The sequence below is a fragment of the Citrus clementina genome, unplaced genomic scaffold (assembly GCF_000493195.1).
Source record: "Citrus clementina cultivar Clemenules unplaced genomic scaffold, Citrus_clementina_v1.0 scaffold_2, whole genome shotgun sequence".
In the NCBI taxonomy this organism is placed as follows: domain Eukaryota; kingdom Viridiplantae; phylum Streptophyta; class Magnoliopsida; order Sapindales; family Rutaceae; genus Citrus; species Citrus x clementina.
In genome coordinates, this window is record NW_006262688.1 from 8,483,908 (window position 1) to 8,509,039 (window position 25,132).

At 32.7% G+C, this 25,132-nt stretch overlaps 3 protein-coding genes across 9 annotated transcripts; 1 reads left to right on the forward strand and 2 right to left on the reverse strand.

The window, feature by feature from the left end:
- Positions 1 to 1,589: 1,589 nt before the first annotated feature.
- LOC18050905 (oligoribonuclease) lies at positions 1,590 to 8,705 on the reverse strand. Of its 2 annotated transcripts, none has more exons than XM_006446331.2 (8): positions 8,445 to 8,705; positions 8,073 to 8,195; positions 6,977 to 7,053; positions 6,135 to 6,216; positions 5,960 to 6,015; positions 3,202 to 3,288; positions 2,870 to 2,960; positions 1,590 to 2,029 (listed from the first exon to the last, which is right to left on the reverse strand). In XM_006446331.2, exons 1-8 carry the CDS (start codon positions 8,569 to 8,571, stop codon positions 1,911 to 1,913), a joined length of 762 nt encoding a protein of 253 aa, XP_006446394.1. In that variant the 5' UTR covers positions 8,572 to 8,705; the 3' UTR covers positions 1,590 to 1,910. The 2 variants fall into 2 exon arrangements, with proteins under 2 accessions (XP_006446394.1, XP_024047569.1); XM_024191801.1 differs by having other exon boundaries at positions 5,960 to 6,048.
- Positions 8,706 to 10,472: 1,767 nt separating this feature from the next.
- On the forward strand, positions 10,473 to 18,083 carry LOC18050906 (calmodulin-7). Of its 6 annotated transcripts, none has more exons than XM_024191804.1 (11): positions 10,473 to 10,602; positions 11,233 to 11,602; positions 13,701 to 14,191; positions 14,965 to 15,082; positions 15,169 to 15,246; positions 15,339 to 15,404; positions 16,277 to 16,331; positions 16,423 to 16,497; positions 16,735 to 16,852; positions 17,539 to 17,585; positions 17,685 to 18,083. In XM_024191804.1, the coding sequence occupies exons 1-3, from the start codon at positions 10,527 to 10,529 to the stop codon at positions 13,804 to 13,806; spliced, it is 552 nt and encodes a 183-aa protein (XP_024047572.1). In that variant the 5' UTR covers positions 10,473 to 10,526; the 3' UTR covers positions 13,807 to 14,191; positions 14,965 to 15,082; positions 15,169 to 15,246; positions 15,339 to 15,404; positions 16,277 to 16,331; positions 16,423 to 16,497; positions 16,735 to 16,852; positions 17,539 to 17,585; positions 17,685 to 18,083. The 6 variants fall into 6 exon arrangements, with proteins under 6 accessions (XP_024047572.1, XP_024047573.1, XP_024047570.1 ...); XM_024191805.1 differs by having other exon boundaries at positions 15,220 to 15,246; XM_024191802.1 differs by having other exon boundaries at positions 15,169 to 15,404.
- A 1,281-nt stretch (positions 18,084 to 19,364) lies between these two features.
- On the reverse strand, positions 19,365 to 23,709 carry LOC18051481 (SNF1-related protein kinase regulatory subunit beta-1). The gene is made up of 4 exons (XM_006446338.2): positions 23,336 to 23,709; positions 21,234 to 21,412; positions 20,877 to 21,039; positions 19,365 to 19,784 (listed from the first exon to the last, which is right to left on the reverse strand). Exons 1-4 carry the CDS (start codon positions 23,507 to 23,509, stop codon positions 19,467 to 19,469), a joined length of 834 nt encoding a protein of 277 aa, XP_006446401.1. The 5' UTR covers positions 23,510 to 23,709; the 3' UTR covers positions 19,365 to 19,466.
- Positions 23,710 to 25,132: the final 1,423 nt, after the last annotated feature.

Below are 25,132 nucleotides of genomic sequence, written 5' to 3' on the forward strand. Positions count from 1 at the left end.
GCTGTGGAGCTGGATTGTTGAAACTTGAAAATGGGACCAGACGGGTCGTTAGTATTATTACATTAACAGTACATTTACCAAATACGAATCGAGATGGGTTAGAATCGAAATGAATAAAAATAAGAATAAATTAAAATGAGAATGAAAAATAAAAATTATAATAAGTTATTTATTTTAATTGTACGAATTGTAATTGTAATAAGTTAGATTATTATTAATGTGTTTATTTTATTTTAAAATCATAATAGAAATAAGTTAAATTGTAAGAAGTTATTAAAAGGTCAGTAATTATTTATTGTCGTAATCATTGCTGCCGATGTCACTACTGTTGCTACTCAACAACCAACGACATTGATTTGGCAGCAGGCTTCTGCTTCTCGTCAGCTTCAAATCAATCCCAAGATAGACTGCGTTCTTTTTTTTTTTTTTTAAATTGAGGACAAAATGTGTATTTTTGATTTGGGGAGGATAAATCGATTAGTTATGGCAATCCGTGCTCATTACTGACCCCTTAAGAATTAGTCTCTCATTCTCCATTCCTAAGTTAGGGTGGGCTTATGATTCCAATTCTCATTCCCAACCTTATTTTGCAAAGTAAAAATCGTCAATAATTCTGATTTTCTAGTTCAAAAAATAAACACACCATTAAGTTAACATGAATTTAATCTTAACTTACCCAATATTATAATTTAAAACAAGAGAAATTAAACTTTTAAAAAATTAAATTGAGTCCTACGAATATTTACATTGCACTCACTCATCCTAGCCGCCTAAAAGTACACTAAGGTTCTTTGATACAACTTTTTAAATAGAATTTATTTAATTAGAGCTATTGTTAGTAGAGTTTTTATAAATACAACTTTTACCAAATAAATTTTAATTTTTTAGTTGACAATAAAAGCTTTTATTAAAAATTTATGAAATTACTTTAATAAACAAATTTTTTTAAAGTTATGTTATGAAAAAAATAAAATAAAATATTCAAATAAATAAAAAAAATATTTTAGATATTTTTACATTTAAAAAAAAATTCAGCCTCAATTCCCAAAAACTTAAAATTTAAACTTTTTACTACTATAGGCAAAATAACTTATTTAAACTTTAAAAATTCTATTAGAAAAACAATCAAATAACAACAAAAATTATTATAAGAGTTTATGAGATTAAATAAGCACTTATATCCATTAAATAAGTCATACCATACACTCACTAACCCTCAAAATATTTAGGAATTTTTTGGATTTATCTATTTAAGTTTGAAACTTAGACTTGTTTGCTAAAAATCTGATATTGAAATTTTTATTAATTTCAGACTTTTAAAAATTTTATTTGCATTTGAATAAAAAAATTAAACTTTTGTAACTTTTATTTGAATAGAAAAAAGATCTGAATGAGAAATAAATATTACATTCTAAAATTATTTCTATTAGACATACTTATTTCCTAAATTATAAAATTTAATCTCATTTTTTCGTTATAATATACAAAGAAATAAATGTCAAATAATCATGTTAAATGTTTTTTATTTTAAAAAAAAAAAGATACCACTTATATTTAGATATTGAAAAAATGAAAAACAAACTTGTCGCTCGCTCATTCAAATTTCTGATTAAAAAAAAAAAACTACCTAATTGGCTAATTTTACACATGGAGGCCACATGAGTCTACCAAAGCCAATTAACAAGAAGAGAAATACCAATTTGATATAAATAATTTTGAGGCCAAATTAACCTAGTTAACTAGGCTCAAGGCCAGACATCATGCACTCACTAGGACTTTTAAAGGAAATATTGTACTTACAAAAACTAGCCCCTATTTCAAAAACCTAGAGGCAAAAGCTCGGACTTAGAATGGTGTCGGTAGACATCATGCACTCACTAGGACTCAAATCAATCTGCATTGTATTTGCATCACTTCCTCAAATTTGTTTTAAATATATTCTCCTTGTAGTACTTGAGTTCCATGATGCTTTCTCTGATATCATCCAAGGCTCTGTGTCTCTGTTCTTTTGAAGGAACTTTCCTGTAATCTGTACAAATGATTTGACATTGATCAATAAACTATTTTTAGTATTTAGATAAAGATTGATGAGTGCTTGAGAACTGACTGTCTATTGACACTGTCTTGAGTATACACAGAGTATGAAGTGGCTTCAGACTGACTCATTACTTTTCCATATATGTTGGAACCGAAAGAAAAGACAAAAACAGTAAGCAAGCACATGGACTAAGATTAAGTGGTTTCAGGTTCAACTACTTGAACAACAGTAGTCTTCATTCCTGTTTATTTTTAAGGTCAAAGAATAATCTAAAAATCCAGGTTTCAACTGTTTGACCTCATCTCCAGCCATCGACACTCAAGATTCACAAAACTCAGCTTGAGTTCAGAAACATTATTGCAAGCCAAAACAAAAGTTAAAAGTCAAAGTGGCTGCTTTTGTAAAGGAACCAAAGCCAACAAAAAACATTCTACACTGGATTTTCAACTTTTATCTCAGTATATTAATTTTAATTAGAAAATAATGTAAAATATTTATGGCATCATAAGGCACTGATCAATAGTAAGCATGACAGAACAATGTATATTGAATCACACTATTTATGAGTCAAAATGCAGTATGGTTCCTGAAGACTCATAGTGACAAGGACAAGAAAACACAAATATGAATCATATGATGGTCGCATATTCTATAAAATAAGCAATGGTAACTTTTAACAAACAACTTATACATCCTTAGGGCAAAATTTATGATTTGGAATCTCAACTGAAACTTCGAAAAGTAACAAAGCTATACCAATTTAAAATCCATTATGCTTTCTGTGGAAAACACACAACTTTCAGAATTCACATGGCAATACAAGAAACATACCTCTAGGATACCAGCGCATGCATAAAGCCTTGATACTGCTAACATCGACAAGTACATGAGAGAAAAGACTAGCTAAGTCTGGCATGTATTTCTGCAAAACTGAATCAGGTTAGGAAGACAAATAGTGCACCTGTTTTGATGGAAGTTACAACAATATTAAAATCCAAGGGTTTTTAAAATCTGTCAAGAATAGCATTCAACAGATGATTCTAGAAAAAAGCATTTGAATTCTGTGTAACTATATGGTTTGTAAAAGAAAGGTTACATCAATAATTCTTTAAAACAAAGTGGATTCATTAAAGGACAGAGATAACAACATTGAGGTATCCTACCTTTAAGAACATAAAATCCACGTATACTGAATTCCCTGCAAGAAGAGGAGTGTATGTACCAACATTTTTCTTGACAAATTCTACAACCTGCACTAAGCACGATCAGTGTATCTTTAGGAGATAAAACAGAAATGGAAGTTCAATAAGGACCTATGATTTGAAATTTCTAATGCCTCAATAAAATTGCTAAATTCTAGATACAATCAAAATGGTAGGAAAAAATAACTCGTTATTAATTTTCTTGACAGGAAATAAAGAAAACTTGTAATATGGTATCAATTTAAATATAAATCATCATTCTGACATGAATAAATAATGAAAACAAAGTCATCAGAAACTGCAAAAGGACCCAACAAAATTTTCCATGTCAAACATCTCAAAATAAAAATAAATTAAACAAAAGAATCAAAAGAAAAAGAAAATGTTATTAATCCCTTGATTTCAGGAGATTCCAAAGAACCCTCTCTGATGATCTCACTTCCTTTCCAGACTTAGTAAAGCTTACAAAGTAGATACTTTCTGAAGCTTACTGACCATCTGAAAGACATCCTTTTGTACTGAAAAAATACTAACCAATTAAAGCCCCCGTTACAGAATCGAAGTATCTGCTACTAAACTTTTGGTGGAAATTTTTTCAAATGTTGTAAACAAAATCCACCCTGAGAAGTTTGGTTATATTTATGGTACTTTAACTATTAATTTATCAAAATCTGTATCCTTAATGTAAATAACATTACATCTATCATGTCATTTCTTCAAAACAGTGGCCACGTTCTTTTGAAAAGTGGAATAAAAGAAAGACAAGGCCTGGCGGTGTTGTAGTTGTGTAAGCACAACCCAATTGCACATTACGTAGTCGGACAGTTCTTTTCTATCTAACATTGACTTTTACAGTTCGCTTTAACCCCCCCCCCCCCCCCCCCAAACAAAGCAGTAAAATAAAATAAAAAAGAACCATGTTTGCTGCAGTGGTAAATTATCAGGGTACAAGTGCCAAATCGTTGGCTTTATACTAAAAAGAAGAAGGTAGAACTGCTGCACATGTTCAGTGACCCATTCAACAATTGAAACTAACACTGCAGTAAAGAAGAGAACACATGAGAAAGGAAGGCACGTTAAGGATCCATCTTGTTATAGCTTCTTCAAGTAGATCTTCTTCAAATAGAGCTAATATGAGTAGAACTTTTAGCAGAGTGTTGGTGGTGGTTCGTTTGTCATCACATCATTTAGGAATAAATTGTGCAAATACCATAACAAATAAGTTTTTAAAATGAAAGTTACTAATTGAAATTTCAACAATATAAGAAAGGTCTTTTCAACAATTTAACCTTTTAAATAAAGCTCAAAAGAGTTCTGATAAAAGCCGAAAATTTCACTTCCCATGTAGATACAAAACAACACTTGTAATCCTTCATAAGCTCTTTTGTAGTTGCAACTAACTACATAAAAAGTAAATAAATAACAATAAAAACCTAAAAAATAGTTGAGAAACTCTATGCTGGATAATGGGAAAAAATGTTTCCGAATTAAGCCAACTCTTAATTCTCAGGTTTACTAAACAACCACTCTTTCTGCTTTCCGATAGTAAAAACCTAAAAGACAGCCTATATTAGTGTATCAGAGTCTAGCTTTCTTTTAAACAAAAATACTACTTTTTGAGTTCCTTGGAATACAGCACCATTCTCTTTAATACCATCATCTTCATTAAAATAAAATAAAATCCCTTTTTCTTTTTCTTTTTAAAAGTTCTTGTCTAGGAAACTAAAATAAATTCTAAATGTAAGAAAATTATGAAGTTTTGAACAAGGGAGCAAGCTGTCGCCAACAATCAACAAAAAAAATCAGCTAAAGACAAAGACTAGCCTTTAAATATAAAAGAAATGATTGATTAGCCATATCATGGAGTTTCGGGTTGGTTCATGAAAAAAAATAAATGAAGAAGGGAATTTGAAAAGTTACTTTTTGACTATTCTAGTTCTGGCTATAAATATTCAGGAATATTCAAAGCATCCAAAAAATTTAAATGACAGCAGCAATTCACTGCAAAGTCCAAATATAAACCAATAGTACAATTAATGTCATATTGCGATATTATCTCTCAATTTTTTTTTAATTCTGAAATTTGAATAGATATGCATTTTGATTGACATCTGAATAAATTTGAATGTAAATATTTGAATAAAACGTTTGCTTTCCTTTCTTCAAAATCTGAAAACAAGTGTTACATTTGTTTGTTTTGCTTAGAAGAATATTTGGGAAAAAAATATTTAGACAAGATTACATTTAACAAAGCAGAAAGTTATGGTTTGTTATGAAAAAAACACTTTTCGTTTTAGAAGATCTCTTCAGACCATTTGCATTCAGATATATGTCACAAAAAATAATTCCACCTATTCAGATCATAATTTCCTAAAATAATTGTCAGTTAGGAAAATAACGAAACAAAAATGTCTGAATGACTGAAACTAAGCCATATTCGTCCATTAAACCAAATCAAACAACATCTAAGCTAGAATAGAGGATGAGCAATTCTTATTCTCCCCACCAGGACAATATCTCACTTCCAGTATTGAAAATCGTCCGCCAAAGAAGGATTCATATGTAATAGCTTCAACTTAAATATCCGTTTACATTTAATGACATTACCAGAAACAAATCCTAAATGAGATTTACAAAACTTGAAAAATTTCACAAATGATAATGGCATAGCAATGAAACTAAAGTTCATGGCTGACCACTTATAAATGTTATCACAAACCTGCTTTTCAGCTTCTCTTTCAGTCAGGGCACTATGAAGCACCTTTTCTGTCAATCCTGCAGTAAGTTTTGAAGCATCTGTGATATTCTCTGACAAAGAAACGCTATAATAATGCAGCAATAACCAGATGTTCAATGAAGATAAACTGTCAAACCATTTGTGTCAAAGTGCTTACCACTAGCTTCATGATGATTTTGACACCATTCACCCATGCTATCTAAACACTCTTTAGTTTGATGGATAACCAAATCAGGTCCCTAAAGAATAGTTATTGACATTAGAAGTAAGGAATATCACATATGAGCCTATGCTAAGTTACCGAAATTTAGTTCATGTGCACACACTTGGGCAAATAAAAGAGCAAAGTTGAAAAATTTCGCATGCACTTCTTTACATATTACAATACATCAAACTCGCTTTTTCCTTAAGAGATGTGGTCAACACAACAGAATTCTTAAAAAGATTAAAGCAATTTGACGACTTTGACTTATCGATGACTTATCCTTGTCTCTGGTAAATAAACATCCTCAACTAAAACAAGTTTGAATATTGTCCAACTCAGTCTACAAGAAGCTCCGCAAAAATCAAGGGCTATAAAAATCTAAAAGCATGCATTAATGCTAATATGATATGCAAACTAGTACGACGTGACATGTTTTGTGATGGCAGCGCATTATTTTTCTACATGGTAGCTATCAATGATGTTGGTACATGGATTTTAGTATTCAGAATTGCAGTAGAAGCACAATTATCTTCTCCAAGTAACCAGAAGATTCTTCCACCAGATGCTTCTTTACAGATGACTCACAACGACAAACATTGGAAAAGCGATATAAGTATAGCTAAAAGAGTTAAAAAGCAACCATTTACTAGAGAAATGTCTACAATGTGTAAGACTATTTTTCGTAAGGAAGAATATTCAAGACTGAGAAAAGCATGGAAGAAAAGAACACAATGAAAGTGTGAAATAGAGGTCAACATATTGGCATTAAATCCACTAAAAACAGGGATAAATACCTCCACTGATTTTGTCAACTTGCCATCAGTAATTATACAAGCAATCTCCAGTATTCGATCAACTTCAATATTCAAACCTGCAGAGCAGCAGACAGAATGAGATAAGACTACATATCTGTCGATGTCTTTGTATCCAGTGCAGTCTGATGAGTTTAATAAAAAATATATATATATAAATTTGGACGAATCTTATTAATCAGGCTGATCCTGTTGAGACTGGAAAACAATATACGGGGACATTCAAGGGTTGTATCAACTAAAATCAATTCATGTTAGGAGCAAAACAGTATCTAAACAGGGACAAGACAATGTAGTGTGCATTACTAGGAAGGAAGAGCAAAAGAAAATGAATGTCTATTGGAAATCTTAAATAGAACAATTCTGAAGAAAGAGCTAGCAGAATGAGAATCAAATTCACAGGTTAAAAATTAAACGAGAGCTAAAAATTGAGAGAGCAGCAAGAACAGATTTCTGTCAATGTCTTTGTATCCAGTACTGTCATGCTATAATGTATTTAAAGAAAAAATAAATAAACTTGTTTTCTCAGAAACTAGAACCTAGTGTCAACCTCTAATCTTAGCAATTCAGACTCATGATCATCTCAAAAGATTTGCAACTCTAACAAATAAGGCAAGAGTGCATCCTATTAATGAAAATTCTTGCAACAATATATGATACAATGAAACTTGGAAAAGGAACCAAAGAAGTGTATCTTATATGAGCTAATTGCCCCAGCGCAAGAGATCATAAGGACCTCAATACCAATATTTCAAGATAAACATATCAATCAAGAAAGTGATGTTGACATATTGATTTCAGGAAAAATTAGAATAGGTCTTGAATAAAAGATGGTTTAACTTCATCTTAATGTGCGATAGACAAAATTAGCAGTAAGTACCCAACCCAACATTGTATAAATCAAATGGAGACACCTGAATAAAATTAGTTTGTTTTATTTTAGCACTTCAAAACTATAAAAGAAACTCTTAAAATCAAGAAATTTAAGAATGCATAGAGATAAAATATATGGCGATGAAAAATACTGATGATATGCAAAGCATGAACTCCTAGTAGCTTAAGACCAAGAAACACAAACCTGTCATTTCCAAGTCAATCCACACAAGGGGCATTTTGTACTCAAATTCCAAGTGAGTCTGAGAATTTTGTTGGTTTTCAAGAGTCAAATTGCTAGAGCTGTTTGCTTTGCTTTTGCTCTCAACTGTCTCGCGCAAACACATATAATCCGTTAGATAAGTACTTCAAAACAAAAGGCCCACAAAACAAACTCTTAAGGCATGTAATTAATAAATCAATTCACGTCATAAACGGACTAAATTACATCTGTAAATCTACTTCTTTTTTGTTGAAAATTTTAGTTTTCATTAACAAACAGTTGTGAAAAAGACAACAACACCCTAAACAGAACAAATCACACTGTGTTCATATTTATGCTAAGTATTAACAAAACCTGATTTGCAGGAAGAAGAAGAAGAAGAAGAAGAAGAAGAGGAAGAAGAAGCAGCAGCAGGCGTTTTGACTTGACTGTCGTCAGCGTCCAGCTCTAACACAGAGAATGCATTTGAGAGTCCATCCATCTTCACTGATTGGTCTCCTCACTCGCTCACTCCGATATTACTTAAACCCTAATTCACCAAATCAAAAGTGAAGATTATATTTTATTTCAGTAACTTTCCCATTAAGGAATTATTTCGCCAACGGTAACTTTTAGTTTTACCCGGGGTTTTTGTTAGTGATTGATTGAACGCACACTTCTTGGTGATATATGAGGAGTAAGGACGTCGGCTGATGAAATTACCGTAATGCCCTTAATTTAATTGGAGTGGAGAGGTGGCAAAAATACCTGTTCGGTCTAGACCTGGACCGTACTCGGGCGTTGTGGGCTGGGTATGAAGTCGGGTCGATCTTGAGCATCACTTGATAAATTTGGAACTCGGATTTTATTAAAAAAATATTATAAAATATATATTATTTTAAATATTTATATTTATTTGACTCATTTATTATACATATATAAAGTTTTAAACACTTAAAGTTTATAGTTTCATGTCAAATTTTATTGAAATAAATTTAAAACTTATAAAATTAGAAAAAAATAAAAAATATATACACATATAATATTAAAAAATATAAAATTCGGGTACTCGGATTAAAACCCGGCCCGGACCCGGACCCGGACCGGTTGCATCCGGGCAGGGTCCGGTCATTGCAATATCTGGACCCAGCCCGAAATTTTGCCATCCCTAGGAGTGGCTAGCATCAGAGTTGGTTTGAGGATAATTTCATCTTTCATCAATATAAGAATAATTTAGATAAATTTATTTACCCATATTTGAAATTATTAGATATACTAGGAACCTTAATTCATAAACACTAATAATTTATTAATATATATATATATACACACACACACAAAAGGCAGCATGTCTCATTTGCTACATCATTTCCATGAACTTTAATTTTTTTTAATTTTAAATATGATAAGAAACTAGAAAAGAAAAAAAAATCGAGATGAATGCATAAAATGGTCACATCATAGTTCTTAACAATTATGGATACGCTAGAGCCAATTTTCATACTGAAGACAAAAGAATTAACTCCACCAATTCACCATGAAAGCAATTTATTTGAATTGTAAACAAAGAATATCCACAAGTGACTTGTGAGAGGATATCACCGAACCCTTGGTTGAGAAGGATAGAATAATGAAAGCAAAGGGGAAGATCATTACGTGCAATGGAAGGGAATAAGATGCTCCAATCACATGATCCATTGGTCCTACTTATCGTATGACTTTAATTTTTGTTGTTAGTATGACTTTTATTTTATTTTATTTTTCAATCAATCATCTCTTAATAGTATAGTTGCCAATGCTATTCTAAATTTTTGTTTGGAATTGAGGTGATGTAACTTTTAAATTACAACTATTATAAAAAAATTATAATTATAAAATAAAAATTAATAGTTTATAATAAATATAAAATTAAAATAATAATTTTGATAAAATTATTAAAGATATAATATATTTTTTATGATATAAGTGAAAAATTATATCAACATAACTTAAAAATTACAACAGCTAATGTTTATTAAATATTTTAATATTGTATCTTTTAATAGATTTTTCGCGATACGATCCTAGACGCACCCTTAGAACTATCTTCTTTTTTTTTAATTAAAGGAAAATAAATTCCTTTTGTCATAACCTTTATTTATAACTACAATTTTCAAGTCGGCCCTAGGCATAACTCAGTTGCTTGCAATCACGGTCACTTTGAGTTGGAATAACAATAGTGACTATATTTTTAGGCTTTAAAAGTTTTTTTAATGGTATGGGAAACTATTTTGAATACAAAAGGGTTATTGTATAATATGTATGTTATTCTAAAAGTTAGGGGAGGGGTAAAAATGGAAATATACAAGACTGTACAATATAAATACCCAGCGTCTCTTCATTCATGTTTCACAAACCAAAAACGAGAGAAGTAAACACGGGAGCAGCTCTGTTTCTGTATAAGTTTTCTCAACGATAATGGCTGATCAACTCACCGATGATCAGATCTCTGAATTTAAGGAAGCCTTCAGCCTCTTTGACAAGGATGGAGACGGTCTTTTCTCTTATCTCTTATTGATTTTTCATCTAGGGTTTTGATTTATTTTTTTATTCTTTTCATTTTCATCTTCCTTTTATCTTGTTTAATTTTATTAATTTATTCAAACTTATCAGTTTCCATTTCTTGATTAGATCGTATGACTAATTTTAGCTAGCATTTTGAAAATGCCTTGTGCTTTTAGGCGTTAAGAAATTTGGTGTTCATGTATTAAGTAATGTTCCTTGTTGTATCATCGGCCATGTTCTTGTAGCTATTCCTTTTCAAGTCTATGATATGGGAATTTGGAGTTTTATGGACTCTTTCAGTGTTGGTGTTGAAATTGGTTCATCTGGTGTGTACCCTTGTGTTGAGATTATGCTTTGCTCGTTCTGCATGGTTCTTTACAACCTATAACAACATTTTCCAGACCTGGAGTTTTATATTTGTTGATCTGTTTTGGTGTTGCTGCTTCTCCTCTTGTTAAGATTTTGCAAGTGTGTTGGTTGTTGGGCTGGAAGAGGTGAAAGAGCTAGAACTCATTGAGATGAGAGCCAGAGGAAGCTTGTGTAGTTGTCATCGGTGTCTGCATTAATTGTATGTTAAAATTCCATATTGTATTTGTGATTAATTATGAATTTCTTACAGGGTGTATTACTACTAAGGAGCTTGGAACTGTTATGAGGTCACTCGGGCAGAACCCTACCGAAGCAGAACTCCAGGATATGATTAATGAAGTCGATGCTGACGGGAATGGTACCATTGACTTCCCGGAGTTCCTTAACTTGATGGCGCGCAAGATGAAGGACACTGATTCAGAGGAGGAGTTAAAGGAGGCTTTTCGGGTTTTTGATAAGGATCAGAATGGGTTCATTTCTGCTGCTGAACTCCGCCATGTGATGACAAATCTTGGTGAGAAGTTGACTGATGAGGAAGTTGATGAGATGATTCGTGAAGCTGATGTGGATGGTGATGGCCAGATCAATTATGAAGAGTTTGTTAAAGTCATGATGGCCAAGTGAGAACCTCTCAACTATCACTTAAAAAAAAAATAATAAATAAATATCAAAATCAAAAGACTAAAAAATCAAAGTGAAGAGTGCAGTTGTGACATCCTACATCGATCTAAAGAGGTCTTGGCTTGTTTAAATATCCTGTGAGCTCCTTGACTTGTGGTTGTGTTTAGGGTTGCAAGTCCATCAAAATCGTGATGACTTGTGTTCCTAATATAGATAGTATCTACATTGGGCTGGGGTGTTACAATTGATTTTAGAGCCGGCTCGTGACTTGTTGTGTGGATAGATCTTTATTACCGTTTGTGGTGACATCCTATATTGCTAGTGATGGCTAATTTAACTATCTCCTTAAAGTCTAGATGCATTTTGGGTTTGAAAGCCAAAATTATATGGTGATGGGTTGTGCCCGAAGTGGACAATATCTACACACTGCGCCACAGTGTTATAGCAGTAGGAAATATGCAATTGTTGTTATTAGCTTTGGTTGAGTGGTTCTCAATTTTTTCGTACGTGCATTGGTATGGGGCACTCTTTTTTTTATGCTACTTGTTTGATCTTTTAGGGTTACTAGTTTCTAGCTTTGGCATTTTCTTTCTACATTTGGCTTTATGAACCAAAAACAATTGGGAGAATTTCTTTTTGGGCTTATGGAATACTAGATTTGTTGATGTTTAATCCCTTATATTTTTGCTTGTATAAATTTTGTTGTTAATTTGTTATGGGTGGTTGAGGATTTGATCTGACCTTTATTATCATTGAGTATATTCTTTGAATTGGCTGTATTGATGCATAGTGGGTGTTTGTAGTTTCCCTGATAAAAAGAAGTGAGTGGTCTGCACAAGGTTGTGTTTCGATTCCCTATCTTTTTACTTGTATCTCCAAGTTTTGAAACTTGAAAAGCATTCAAATTTGTCTAGAGAATAAATTCTCCCACTTTAATTGTGCCTACCAATATGAGCCGAAAGCAGAAAAGTTGATGTTAAAAGAGGCATTCTAAGGGATACAAATCTCTTTTTTTTTTAAAGGAAATGCATTTTCTTTACAAATACTATTTGGATTTCCTGAGCCAAAATGTGATGCTGGTTAGATCAGTCATATGTTCCTTCTCTGATTTTGACTACTTTGTTTGGAAATGGCATCACATAGAATACAATATTGATGGGGTAGGTCTGGGGATAATATGCTTTCTGTTTTAATATGCTTTTTGTTTGGTAACTAGTTTGAGTTGGTTCCAAATGTTTTTCTATTGATACAGCACATGACCGAAGGCTTTTATGATTTTTTTTTTTTGGGTTAAAGATACAGTTATCTATATTTTATAAATCATGGACTTGAAAATGGTCATAGCCTGTAGTTAAAATTAAGAAAGGCTTTCTCCAAGTCTTAGGAGTCCAGGGAGTTTGAGAAAAATTAACTTACACTGAAATTGCGGCTATGTAATAATTAAAATCAGGAAAGATTGAACATCTTTCTTGTCCTTACTGAATCATTTTTAAGTTTCAGTGACGATGATTGTGAATTCAAATAATGTCGTTTTATATTATTCAAATGGAATAAACACTTGAGTCCATATTTACGTAGGAGACTCTTTTATAGTTTCTATACTTTTTAATATCAAGTACTTTCAAGATTTTTTGTTACTTTGATAAATAATGGTTTCGTAGGCATCTCATTATTAAACAGTCATTTTTAAGTGCTTTTTGTTAAGTTGTATTTTTCTTGCTTCTAGTTTTTTAAATGCAAAATTATTTTTATTGGGTCACGTTTAAAATTTTGACACAAATTATCATTGGTCTCGTGAAACTGGATAATAAATATTTAAAGTTGAAGGTAGCATTAGCAATACATTTACTATTAAATTGCAGGGGATGGAGGAGAATTTATGTGAATTTTTCAATAAAAAATTTAACAATAATTATTGAAAGTAATGAGAAAATTTGTAAGATAAGTTAATTTATTTAAAGCATATTAAAAAAAATAATCTTAAAATCATCACGAAAGTTAAGTGGAAGGTCGGATAAAATAGAATATAGAGCTAAAAAAGTAGATAAGTTGGTATTTCTGTTCACTCAATCAATTTATTATACGCTTGAACTGCAGGAGGAGGAGAAAAAGGATCGAAGAGAGAAGCAGCGCTATGGAAAATGAGAAAGAAGGGAAAAAAGTTGACGGCGAAAGAAAACGACGTCGTTGTGCAATTCTCTAATTACGATAAGCGTTTCACGTCATTGTGTGTAGGGGATGGAATAATTATATTATTTTAGTGAAGAAATATCAAGCGTGCTAATTTAATGGGTATGGCTATTTTCATTTCTCAACTCATATTTTCTTTATAAACACTTTTGTTAATTACATTGTGGATCTAAATGAAAAGTTAAACAAACTATTGGTGCCGATAATACAAATGAGCATAAAATAAAGGGAAAAATGAAAATAGAGTCACGGCCCCAAATCAAAAACCAGAATTAATATTTCAAACGGTTAAAATTAATCCGTCAACCAATCGTCACCTCTCTCGCTTTGCGGCGAGCAGCGCCTGCAGTTGAATCGCCGCGCGCCGCGCCCCGCGCCGTGCCTGCTTCATCAACCAGGTGTGCTAAAGTTTCTTTTCCCGCCTTATTTTTTTTAAAGTGCTTTCAGCTGCATAGTGACGAATGGCGAGTACCGATATTGGTTTAGTTTTAAATATGGGAGTAAATTTTCTAGTAAATCATAAATGTTGAAAATATAAATTTCATATTTTTCTTTTCTCTTGTTAAGTTTACCTGCTAGTTCTTGAATATAAAAAATAAGTTTCATATTTTTTTTTCATATTTTCAATTCTCAAGATCAGTGTTGCAAGTTCTTCAGCCTCTCCATTGCTGAAGTCTCTGTCAAAATGAACTTCCAATCCCAATTCCAATTCCAATTCTTGTAGAGTGGAGATAAAGAAAAAGTTAAGCTCAAAAAATTGAGACATTTCTAGAAAGGCATAATGTGTACAAATAGGAGAATTTCTTACACAACAAAAAATGGCCCCTCCATTTATCCTCCCGGTAACGTATATAGTTCCCATTTCCCACTTCTAAGGCAATGTAATTAAGAAAATAAGGGTACTCTTTGGATGTAGCTTTCCAAGGGGTTCTATTGCACCCATTCCAATTCACGGCCTTCATTTTATGGGCCAGCATTAGTTTGATACCAGGTCGGTTAATGGGTTTTTAGCTTTTTAACGAATTACAATCTTTTTTTGCTTCAGTGTTTGTTCTCTTTCTTTCTTTTTTGTTTTTTGTGATTTTAATTTTTTATCTTTTGTTTTTTACACCTTCTAGACAAGAATAAACTAGCTTGTAGATTAAGATGATTGTATTGTTTTTATTTCAAGGTTTTTGAAGTTTTAAATGAGGGAACTCAATGATGCAATTGTGAGTTCCAGGAAAATCAAGTTTGAAGAATTCAAGGAAGAAGACCACAAAACCACTTCTGTTTCTTCTTCAGAAGAGGTAACTAAAGCTTTTTTTTAATAAAAAAATAATAATTGTTTTCATTAAAAGAAGGATGAGATAGAGCGTGAACTGGCTGAAATTAGATTTGAGGACTTACAAAAGGCACGGTCTGATGGGTTGAATTTGGTTTATAGGAAGATCAATCAAGCAAACAAAACCAGGTTATTAAATTTATTTATTTATTTATTTTGTTGGTTATGCATACAGTTTTTTGGTTTTAATGTCTGGTATTTGTGATTAACATCTGTGAAAGCCAATGGAGAATGGTGCAAAGCAGCTGGTGATTCGGTTTAGAAAGGTTGTTCAAGCTCCTAAAAGGGTATGTTTTGTTGTTCATGTTGCAGTGCGCTGTTGTTTGAATATAAGTTACATAGATGTTGGTTAGTTGTCAAGAGGATTATTGTAACTTCTTCAAAATGCTAAGAGTGATTTGTGGAAGCATGGGAATTCGATGGACTTTGTCTTATGTTCCTTAAATTTTTTGTGATTTTGATGATAGTAAATTGATTTCGTATTTGTTTTGGCACTTTAATTCATTAATACTCTGGAATGTGAAATTTCACTGTGCTCACACCAGTTATCATGATTCCATTTGTTGGTCTTTGGAGAGTGTTGCTTTTTTCCCTTTCATGTTAGGATGTGAAATTTAATGCTTTTAGAACATTGCATCTTATAAGAAATATTGATGGTTTTCTCTTGGAAGAAGCAGTCCACTTACTGGCTGGATACTATAGTCAATTGTAATAGGAAAAATTGTTTGAATGAGATGCTTTTGCCCTGGTGGTATGTGACCCACGTATTGAATCACTGTGTGGTAATCTTCATTTTGAAGGGTAGGCCTCTTTCCTCCCAATGCCCTTTTATATTGCATTATGTTGTTTGTTTTTATAGTCCTGAGTTTTATGTTTCTTGCTGCTACAATTTTTTTTTCTTTTGATTTTCTGATGTTAGTGTGAATGTTACATGCTAGAATGGTTGATAAAATCTCAAGCTCACGTATTTGTCAAACTTCAAGTAGTCAATGAGAGCAGGCCAGAAGAATGCAAATAATACTTTCTATTTGATCTTGTGAATTTCTAAATGTTTTCTCATACCTAATAATATACAATTTCTCATTCTATGAAAGTCTTCATTATCTGTCTTTGGAATCATTTTTGCTTCATAAATAATACTTTCTATTTGATCTTGTAGGTTTAGGAAAAGATACTATTTTCTTTTTGAAACTAACCTTCCTGCTGGGAAAGAGGTGATCATCTTAAAATCATTACACATGGAGATTTGTTTATGCTGTCTAGTCATCTATTTATCTTCTGAGCAAATTATTTTGTCCTCCACAGGAACTAAAGAAGCAATTGAAGAAAAGCATTGACCCGAATGCTATTGAGAATATGAAGAAGTGGATATCTTGGATTGTAAGTGCTTATCGGACTTTTGTGGTGGATCTTTGGTCCATTACATATGTTATGTCTTTACTCCATTAATATACTTCCATCTATCTTACTGAAAAAAGGTGATTATCTTATTGGAAAGAAATTGTTAGTGGTGAACTAGTGCTCTACCTAATGGTGTTATATATCATCTTAAGCCTCTATATAGACTGACATACATCTTGAATATGGGGTTTCTTCATTGTTTGATGCATCCATCAGGATAAATGATTAAAGTTTGAATCAGCAAAGAGTACTGATGCTACTCTACTGGCTAAGCAAAAGAAGAAAGAGAGAGCGGAAGCAAAACACGGGGAATGACCCTTTCATCTTAACAAATGTAATGTTATTACTCTTCTGTTTCCTCTCCCTCTCTCCTCTTTTGGGGGCTCTTTTTCTGTGCCTTTGGCCATCGACTATTTTGATGGTTCTCAATTATAAATTATGTTTGATGAGTGTACGATTATTTTTCGATTACTTTGTGGTGGAAAAGGTTAAAAACTTGTCTGATAAATGGCTCGCAAATCACAATTTACATTCAGTATTGAAAGATAATGATGTGAGGGTTTAGGGAGGAGTTCCTACGGCTTGCAATTTGAAGTACCCTATTGGTACTCTGGTTCTGACAGTGATCTTTATATTTTATTTATTCTTTCATGATAATGGTGGAGGTTCAATTTGTGTTTATTGTGGCAAGTGCAAGTGTTGCTCTTGTTGGTGATGGCTATGGGACTATAGCTGTGTCGTTGATGTTAATGGAATAATAAGAGGTCAATAACAGCAATAAACACTAATATATTCACATTTCTTTATTGGTCACTTTTCTATTGTTCTTCTATTTCTTCAAGGAACAATTGTGGTGATTTAGATATTCTACTTTTTTTCCTTTCAGTTAATTTTGTTCTTGTGAAAGTCCCTTATTAGATTTGTGTTGTCCCTTATTAGATTTGTGCTCACAATGTGCCTAAATAAATGACACATAATAAATGTTATGAAACCTGACCTTGTTCTATCTTTTTTTTATAGCGGAAATCCGCAGGCGAAGTCTCATTGAGAAATATAACAAGCTCGAGGTACTTATTTGGCGAGTCCCTGTGTCGAGATCTGTCACATAACAACTGTTCTAGTAAATACATGGTTTAAACTAATGATATCTTTCTTGATGCAATTAGGAATATGCCTAGCTTGAATCATTCATTGAGAAAAGGAGGAGCAATAATGCTGCTGAGGATCATATATGCATGCCTTATCGTAGGCCCATTAATAATGACCAATAGAACTAAAAGCTAATGAACTTGCATTTTTCTAGGTATAATAAATACATTTGTCATTTCTTATCATATTTTGTGGTAAAGATTAAAAACATCCATGCTTGTGCTTCTGTTATTAACGGATTTTGTGGTCATTGTTTAGAATTTGAGTTGTTACTGAACACAAAATATTAAGGCAAGAAAGAGTTAATCGTAATTTAGAATTGGACATTTATACATCCGTGATCCGTGTGTGGTATGTTGTATCAGCCTCTTTGGCCTGAGTTTATCAAATTCAATAGACCATCAAAATTTCTATTGTGATTGGTTCTTTAACACCGTTTAATTTGTTAATTGCAAAAGGCGTTGTGTTGGCTGGGGTGTTTCAAAAGGAGGTTGATATTGAATCTAAATGTCAAAAGGTCGGGCAGGTGTACCTACAAAAGAGAGCAAAAATGGGTGCAACAAAGAGAAACGTATAATCTAATTCGAATTAAACAACAGTTTACTTTAAGCATAATGAGAATAAGAATAAATTGTTTACTTTAACTATAAGAATCGAAATTTGAATGAATTATATTGTTATTGATGTGTTTATTTTATCTTATAATCGGAATGGATATTTACAAGTTACTAAACTAATCTAAGATAAACAAAGTGGGATACATAAGCTGGATGAAGTGACATGTATTAATTATTTTTATTTCACTCTACGGTAGATATAAGTTGGCAGTTGCTAAGAAAAATAAGATATTTTGATTAAACAGAAAAGAGAATCTAAATTTATTTTGTTCCTTTATTATTAACTCAAATTCAATCTTCCTAAGGTACATAGCATAGACAGGACTGAAGAGTCTAGAGGTGCCAACATGAGTTTTTTTTTTTTTTTTTTTTTAATCTAAATTGACACAACACAGTTTAAGTGATAATCGTGTAATATTCATATCGTTCAACTTCAACACGTTTTTCTCTTATGACATATTAATTAACATGTTAACATTATTGAAAAGAACTAATATTTAACATTATTGAAAAGAACTAATATATTAAGTGGGTCAACACAATTACATAGTTTTAATAAACGGATCACAATCTTATGTTAAACTTTCAACACAATTATTTCAACAGGGTCATATCAATGTCCATGGTACCTTTGCATTTGACACATCTCGATGACAAAATCTGACACCCCTAAGCCTTTTAACAGAGATTGCATTGACACTATCTGTTGCAAGATTACAGAGTTCGTCTACAGCTAGTCAGATGATATCTGATTAATGAAAAGAAAATCAAGAAAATAAATCCACAATTGCCGATCTACAAAGGATACTATATCTTCCTACGTTTGAGCTTCGTTTGTTGTCAAAAACTCAAAATAACAATTAAAAAGTTCAACGAACGCATAACGCCACCATTAAACGGCAGGATGGTGCTGCATCACCTTCATCCATTGTAGATCTTTAACTGTAAATCTACATAAAGGTGGTGGTGAGGCACCAATAGTGGTGCTACAAGTTGTTTAAATCTTCACCCTCAAAACCTTTTTTTCTTTTTATTTTTAGAAGAAGAAGAATAAAAAGAAACTACTAAAGAAACCAACAATGTTGGGCAAACGTTAAATGTAGTGCTATATTATAAACACTCCTCAAATCTGTGAAAGTTTATAATCTTTCCTTTACAGGGTGGATCATGGAAAGTTGAGTGCTACCTTTTATGCGGCTTATATAGAACAACAGTGACATACTTGGACTGAAACCTGTGGGTTAATCCAAGGGCAACCACAGACTTGGATTTCCATCCATCATCCACGAAAACGTGATTAAGCACGACATGTTTTGGCTTTGAAGAAGATGCCTCATCTGAATTCTCTGTACCGAGTAGAGTCAGGTGCAGCTGGGATGGAACTGTTAATGGCTCCTTTGCACAATCTTCTTCTGAGGGAAGAGCCTGACTATAACTTGACTCTGGAGATGCGGGAGCTTCAAACTCAGCTACACTATCAAGAATTTCTGGCACGCAACTCTGCACAACATAGTTATTTTTATTAATATCACATAAGTTAACAACATGATAGACAATTGTCACACATATCCTCAAAATGTAAATGAAAAGGTAAGGGGATAACGGCCATTGCAGGCTTTCTTCAACAATAACCATTCCTCCACGTAACTTCAGGAAAACCTTCACACATAGCATCCTTAAGTCTTCTGAAATCCAAGCATATTGAGGAGTAACCAAGTAGCAGACAACTAAATGTAATACTTCCAAATGCTAGGAAAGCTTCTCATAACCAATCAGAATCTTATGATGTTCAGTATAATCAAGGACAAAAAGAATACAAGGAACATTTCTAATTAGAAAAGGAAAAGATAATAACAATAATACTGCATACTGATGTAGTGCGGAGTGTAAAATGTTCACTAATTAACACTGAAAAGCTAAAAATAAGATGTACAAAAAAATGGAAGTTTTCATTCTGATATCAATGCTAGTATCCAAGAAACTTGTGAAGCATTATTTAAAAAATCAAAGCAGAAATCTAGAATCATCATCTACTGCATCATGTTTCTTCTTCCTTTTAACATTAGTGCAGAATTCATTTCTACAATCTGCATAGGCTACATCCAGCATAAAAAACTGCTGTCATTTTGAAATTTAAAATGTGATGAACTATACCAATTCGGTTTATGATTTTTGCTCCCTAAACCAAACCCCACTAGGCCACATCTTAATGTAATTTAATCTTTTGTTAAGCTTCTCCAATCTTTCATACATAAAATTCTCAAATCTGCAAGGAGACTATTTGGCAGTCATGAGCTCAACTGTTGCATGATAATCTTTTATTTTTTAATTGATTAGATAAACACTTAATTTTAGAAAATTCAAAATATAATTATATTTAATGTCCAGTTTAGATTTTTCTTTTATATGAAGGCAGAAACTTATTCTTCCTGCTAAAATGCTAACATGTAACTCTATATCTCTCTTCTTAAAAATATTTGTTCTTATTTTCTTTATCTTACATGTGACTGCATTTTCACTCTCTTTATACTGAGCTGAGAAAGGTACAGTTCAGGAGATCAGATGCTAGCCGCGATATAGAGAGATACTTACATGAACATCAAGAAGATTACAAACACCACCCAGTTCATCAGCTACAAAGGGCAAATCTGGAATATATCTCCAATCACCATCCACGATGAACTTGTAATGGTATACGCCAGATGGAAGGACCAAAAGAATTGAGTGATCCTTTCCAGATCTATGAAGTATCCTCCTGCACACAAAAGCAGACTATTACATTTTCTCCACATCTGGTTATCTCAACAATAGATTATCATTTAATAAAATTTGTATGAAAATATCTTCTGTGGGCTATGGATTCAATGATGTGTAAATGTATCCATACTTGTGATGAACAACAAGCTAAAACTTGCCTCCCCAGCAGGAGAAAAAAGGGACAAGAATTACCTTGATGTCCAATTATCCCAGGATCCTTCCACAGCCACTTCATTACCACCATAATTCCATGTAATAATAGTGGGGACTCCTTTCTCCAGAGGATTACTAGCAGCTGCATGAGATTCATGTTGCCTCATTTGATTGTAAAGGGGAGGATCATCAGCCCTTTGCAAGGGAGCAACAGGAACCTGCAATGGTGGAAAACGACTGGTGCATCAGCTGAAAGACCATTAAACAGGAAAATAGTTTCTGTATCTTGTCACCATTCCAGTACGAAGGGGGGAGGGGGAACGAAGGTTTTTCTTTCATTTATTTTCCCTTTTTTTGGGTGTTTTTGTCTTAGACTAAGCAACCTCAGGTAATTGTAAAGAAAACAAGAAGTCTCTTCCACACTGTAGATAGGGCTGGGATGGGCTTTCAAACCTATCCAATGACCTAACTTGCACACATACAAATATACAAGTGGTCCTAATCAAGTGGTGCTAATCACACTACCTGAGATATTACAGAAATAATATTAACTATTAACTGATAGCAGTTTCAATTTTGGACATGAACAACTTCACTACTGGCAATTATGGTGAAGTTTCCAAACTTCACTATTGCTAATTGAGATGTCACGACCATCCCAGAGTAAATATAATTCACATCTTCTGCTTCTTCCAAAAATCATAAACCACCGATATGAATCGCACATACAGACTCTTGGCAACATCTTATTTACATTTATGAAATAGCACCAGGACTTCGCCTCCAATCATGTTTGAGCCTAAGTTCAAACCAAACTATCCCCCTATTTGATTGAATAAAGGTGGAAAAAATTCATAGAACATTACCATCAGTGGGCCTCGCACAGCTCACAAATACCTAGCACGGATAAATCTTTGGTCACAAGACACACATGCCGAAAGCAATATCTTCTCATTAAACACACACCCAACAAGCCCAAGAAACCTGATTCAAATGCTTGGGCCACAATTCCTATCAAAAGTGAATGCTTTTACAGTGTCACTGCAAGTGGCAGATGAACATGCTCATACAAGCATGAATGTATGTGATAGGTTTTCAACATAAAATCACAGGGGAAAACATCTTATTGAAATGAAACTTGTAAATTGTTTCTTTCTCTTTACTTGACTATTTATTTATTTGATAAGAAATGAAGCCTGAATTGTATTAAAAAACACATTATAGGAAATACAAAAATGTGGAGAAGCTGTCTGCAAAAACCAGGATCAGCCTGGGAAGGACCTTAAAATCTACACAAATGTAAACAGTCCCCTCAATCCTAGACAACTAACAAACTAATCCACTGAACAATTCTACAAAAGATAAAAATAGAATAATCAAACTTAGCCCAAAACCGCTTCCCAATCAAACTTTATAAACGAGAAAGTAGTATACTGAAATTCCTCTGTCACTGATGCCTAAATAGAAGCTTGTTAATGAACTCTTTCCTATAAACAGTTAACATCTTCCCAAAAACCAAACTTTCAAAAATTCTTCTATTTCTTTATTGCCAAAACAGTACACTTCCATGTAACGCATGCTTCAAAATGCTGGCCAAGCCCACACAACCTATAATCAGGATGTTGAAGAAACCCATGTCTGTAACAATTCCCCAACATATATATAACCAAGTTTGTAACCATATACATATAACATATTTTTATAACATATTTCTCAAAAATGAATGTCATGCATCATAAATACATTGCATATAACACTAATCCCCACACAAGTGATGATTCTTAGGCCTATTTATTGCAATATTCATATCTGTTTCAAAGAACATCCACGTACACATGATATTATAGGGTATACACTCTATGCCCCTTTTTATTGTTGTCACTGATCTATTTCGTAAACATAGCAGTTAAATTATGCGGCTTATTTAACTAAGGTGACTTATTCTGTGTATTGTAATTTTCATAGGCTACCCGAATCCTAACCTGAGGAGCGAACGAGAGAGGAGATCGAGCTGAATAAAATAAGCAATTTTCATATTATTCTGTGTAAGTATATTTCTCTTCTATTGAAACATTCCAAGCTGAATAAAATAAGCAATTTTTAAGACAGAGCTTGCAGCAGAACCCAACCCGAATCCTAACCTGAGGAGCGAACAAGAGAGGAGATCGAGAACGATGAGGAGTCGCTGGAGGACTGATATTGCTCATTGAATGATCACCGCCGTTGATCTGAATCTCATCGTTTGCTCCTGCTCCTGCTCCTCCCGCTCCTGCTCCTCCTCCTCCTCCCTCTTCTCTCCCGTTTGCATTTCCCATCACATTCACAATCACAGATCCAAGCTCAAATCTTTGACAAAATGCACTCTCAGCTTTCGACTTTATCTACGGGAAAATGAAAATGCAGCGGCCAAAGGGCAAAGGGCAAGCTGCCGGTTGAATCTCTCTCTAGTCTAGTCTCTCTCGCAATTATCGTTTATCCGATTTGTTTAAGAATTTAAAAAAAAAATTATATATATATATATATATATAGATAAATATATTGTCAACCTAAAACCATTCTCATTTTTCATCCCATGAGCTCCTCCCAAGGTGATAAGCATCAGTCAAGTCAAAGCCACCTCATCTTTAATGTACTATCTATGATCGGTAAAAATGACCCACCTGTCTTTTGCTCTGTAGAGTCTGGCCTGCTCAACTCAGAAGAAACAAAGCCAAAAACGTTTTGGCTAATTACGTGCGGTTTTAGGGAGACCGGCTCCTACGTGGCAAATGCGAACCGCGTGTATGGTTATCTGACGCCCGCTGATTGGCTCTTCGAGTTGGCGATCACGTGATTTAGGGGATGGTTTTGGATAAGATTTTCTTTTGTCTTTTTTTATTTATTTATTTATTGTAATGAAACTTGCTTTTATTTATGGATAATATATATTTATAAATAAGATAATAATATAACAGTCTCAGATGATCATCTCCTGGTGTGAGCCCTACTTTCTATTTATGCGTAACACATGATAGATTTGTATACTCATGAGATTTTCTTTTTTTTTTTTAATGCTCCAAAATATTCTATGAGATGGTAGCTTATTGGGGGCATTGAAGATGCTAAGGTATGTTATCAACTCAATATTATTATACTCCATAATAATTTTCTTATATGACATTTCAATCTTATACGTCATGTTTTAGGCTGCTGCAAAAAACAAATAGCATATTAAAAGGCAAATAGCATCCATATATTCAATTAAAATATTGTCCAATTTGAGCCAAAAAGTTTTTACCTCGTCCATGCCATTGCATATTAAGCACTAATTTATTATCGCTAAGTTCCCTAAAGTATCAACTATCAAGGGTTTAATTAAACCCAGTGACTAAGTTCTAAAGGAACTCCATTTTCATTTATAGTTGATGTCTTGATGACTCTAATATATTAATCATAAGTTTTCTTCAAACAGAATGTACGTGAATGACAAGGCAGCACCTTTTACCTCTTTATATTCCACGCTCAGGTAAAAGGTGATAAACTATTCACATTATTTTTACCAATGTTCAATATTAAATACTCTAAATAATTAACCAATTAAACTCTCGTTTAATTTCTTTTGACCATCTTTGATCACTGAGTATCTTTAATGTTAATTTAATTTGACTAATTTAAAATAAGGTAAACGTATTAACATACCCAAACTTATTTTAACTTCACTAATTTTTTTAATAAAAAAATTATATTTCCAAATGATATATCACTAATATAATACTTCATGAAATTTTATTGACTATCAAATTTATGTTGTTTAGAGTGTTGAAAAAAATATTGGATTTCAATTACTGATGTTAGATTATTTAGGTAATAAAACTAAATATCTATATTATTATGGCAAAATGGTAGATCTTTTAGATAGTATGATCATTTTATGTTATAAGAATAAAATAATAAAACTA

Excerpts from the sequence above, each read along its gene's own strand:
- LOC18050905 (XM_024191801.1), bottom strand. The coding sequence starts at position 8,571 with ATGGATGGACTCTCAAATGCATTCTCTGTGTTAGAGCTGGACGCTGAC. Across the intron at positions 6,049-6,134 it reads AAATCATCATGAAGCTAGTG|AGAATATCACAGATGCTTCA; the intron begins GTAAGCACTTTG and ends TTTCTTTGTCAG. Across the intron at positions 2,961-3,201 it reads TGGATTTTATGTTCTTAAAG|AAATACATGCCAGACTTAGC; the intron begins GTAGGATACCTC and ends TCAGTTTTGCAG.
- LOC18050906 (XM_024191802.1), top strand. The coding sequence starts at position 10,527 with ATGGCTGATCAACTCACCGATGATCAGATCTCTGAATTTAAGGAAGCC. Across the intron at positions 10,603-11,232 it reads CTTTGACAAGGATGGAGACG|GGTGTATTACTACTAAGGAG; the intron begins GTCTTTTCTCTT and ends AATTTCTTACAG. Across the intron at positions 11,603-13,700 it reads GTTAAAGTCATGATGGCCAA|GAGGAGGAGAAAAAGGATCG; the intron begins GTGAGAACCTCT and ends CTTGAACTGCAG.
- LOC18051481 (XM_006446338.2), bottom strand. The coding sequence starts at position 23,509 with ATGGGAAATGCAAACGGGAGAGAAGAGGGAGGAGGAGGAGGAGCAGGA. Across the intron at positions 21,040-21,233 it reads TGGGATAATTGGACATCAAG|GAGGATACTTCATAGATCTG; the intron begins GTAATTCTTGTC and ends TTTTGTGTGCAG. Across the intron at positions 19,785-20,876 it reads GTAATCTTCTTGATGTTCAT|AGTTGCGTGCCAGAAATTCT; the intron begins GTAAGTATCTCT and ends TATGTTGTGCAG.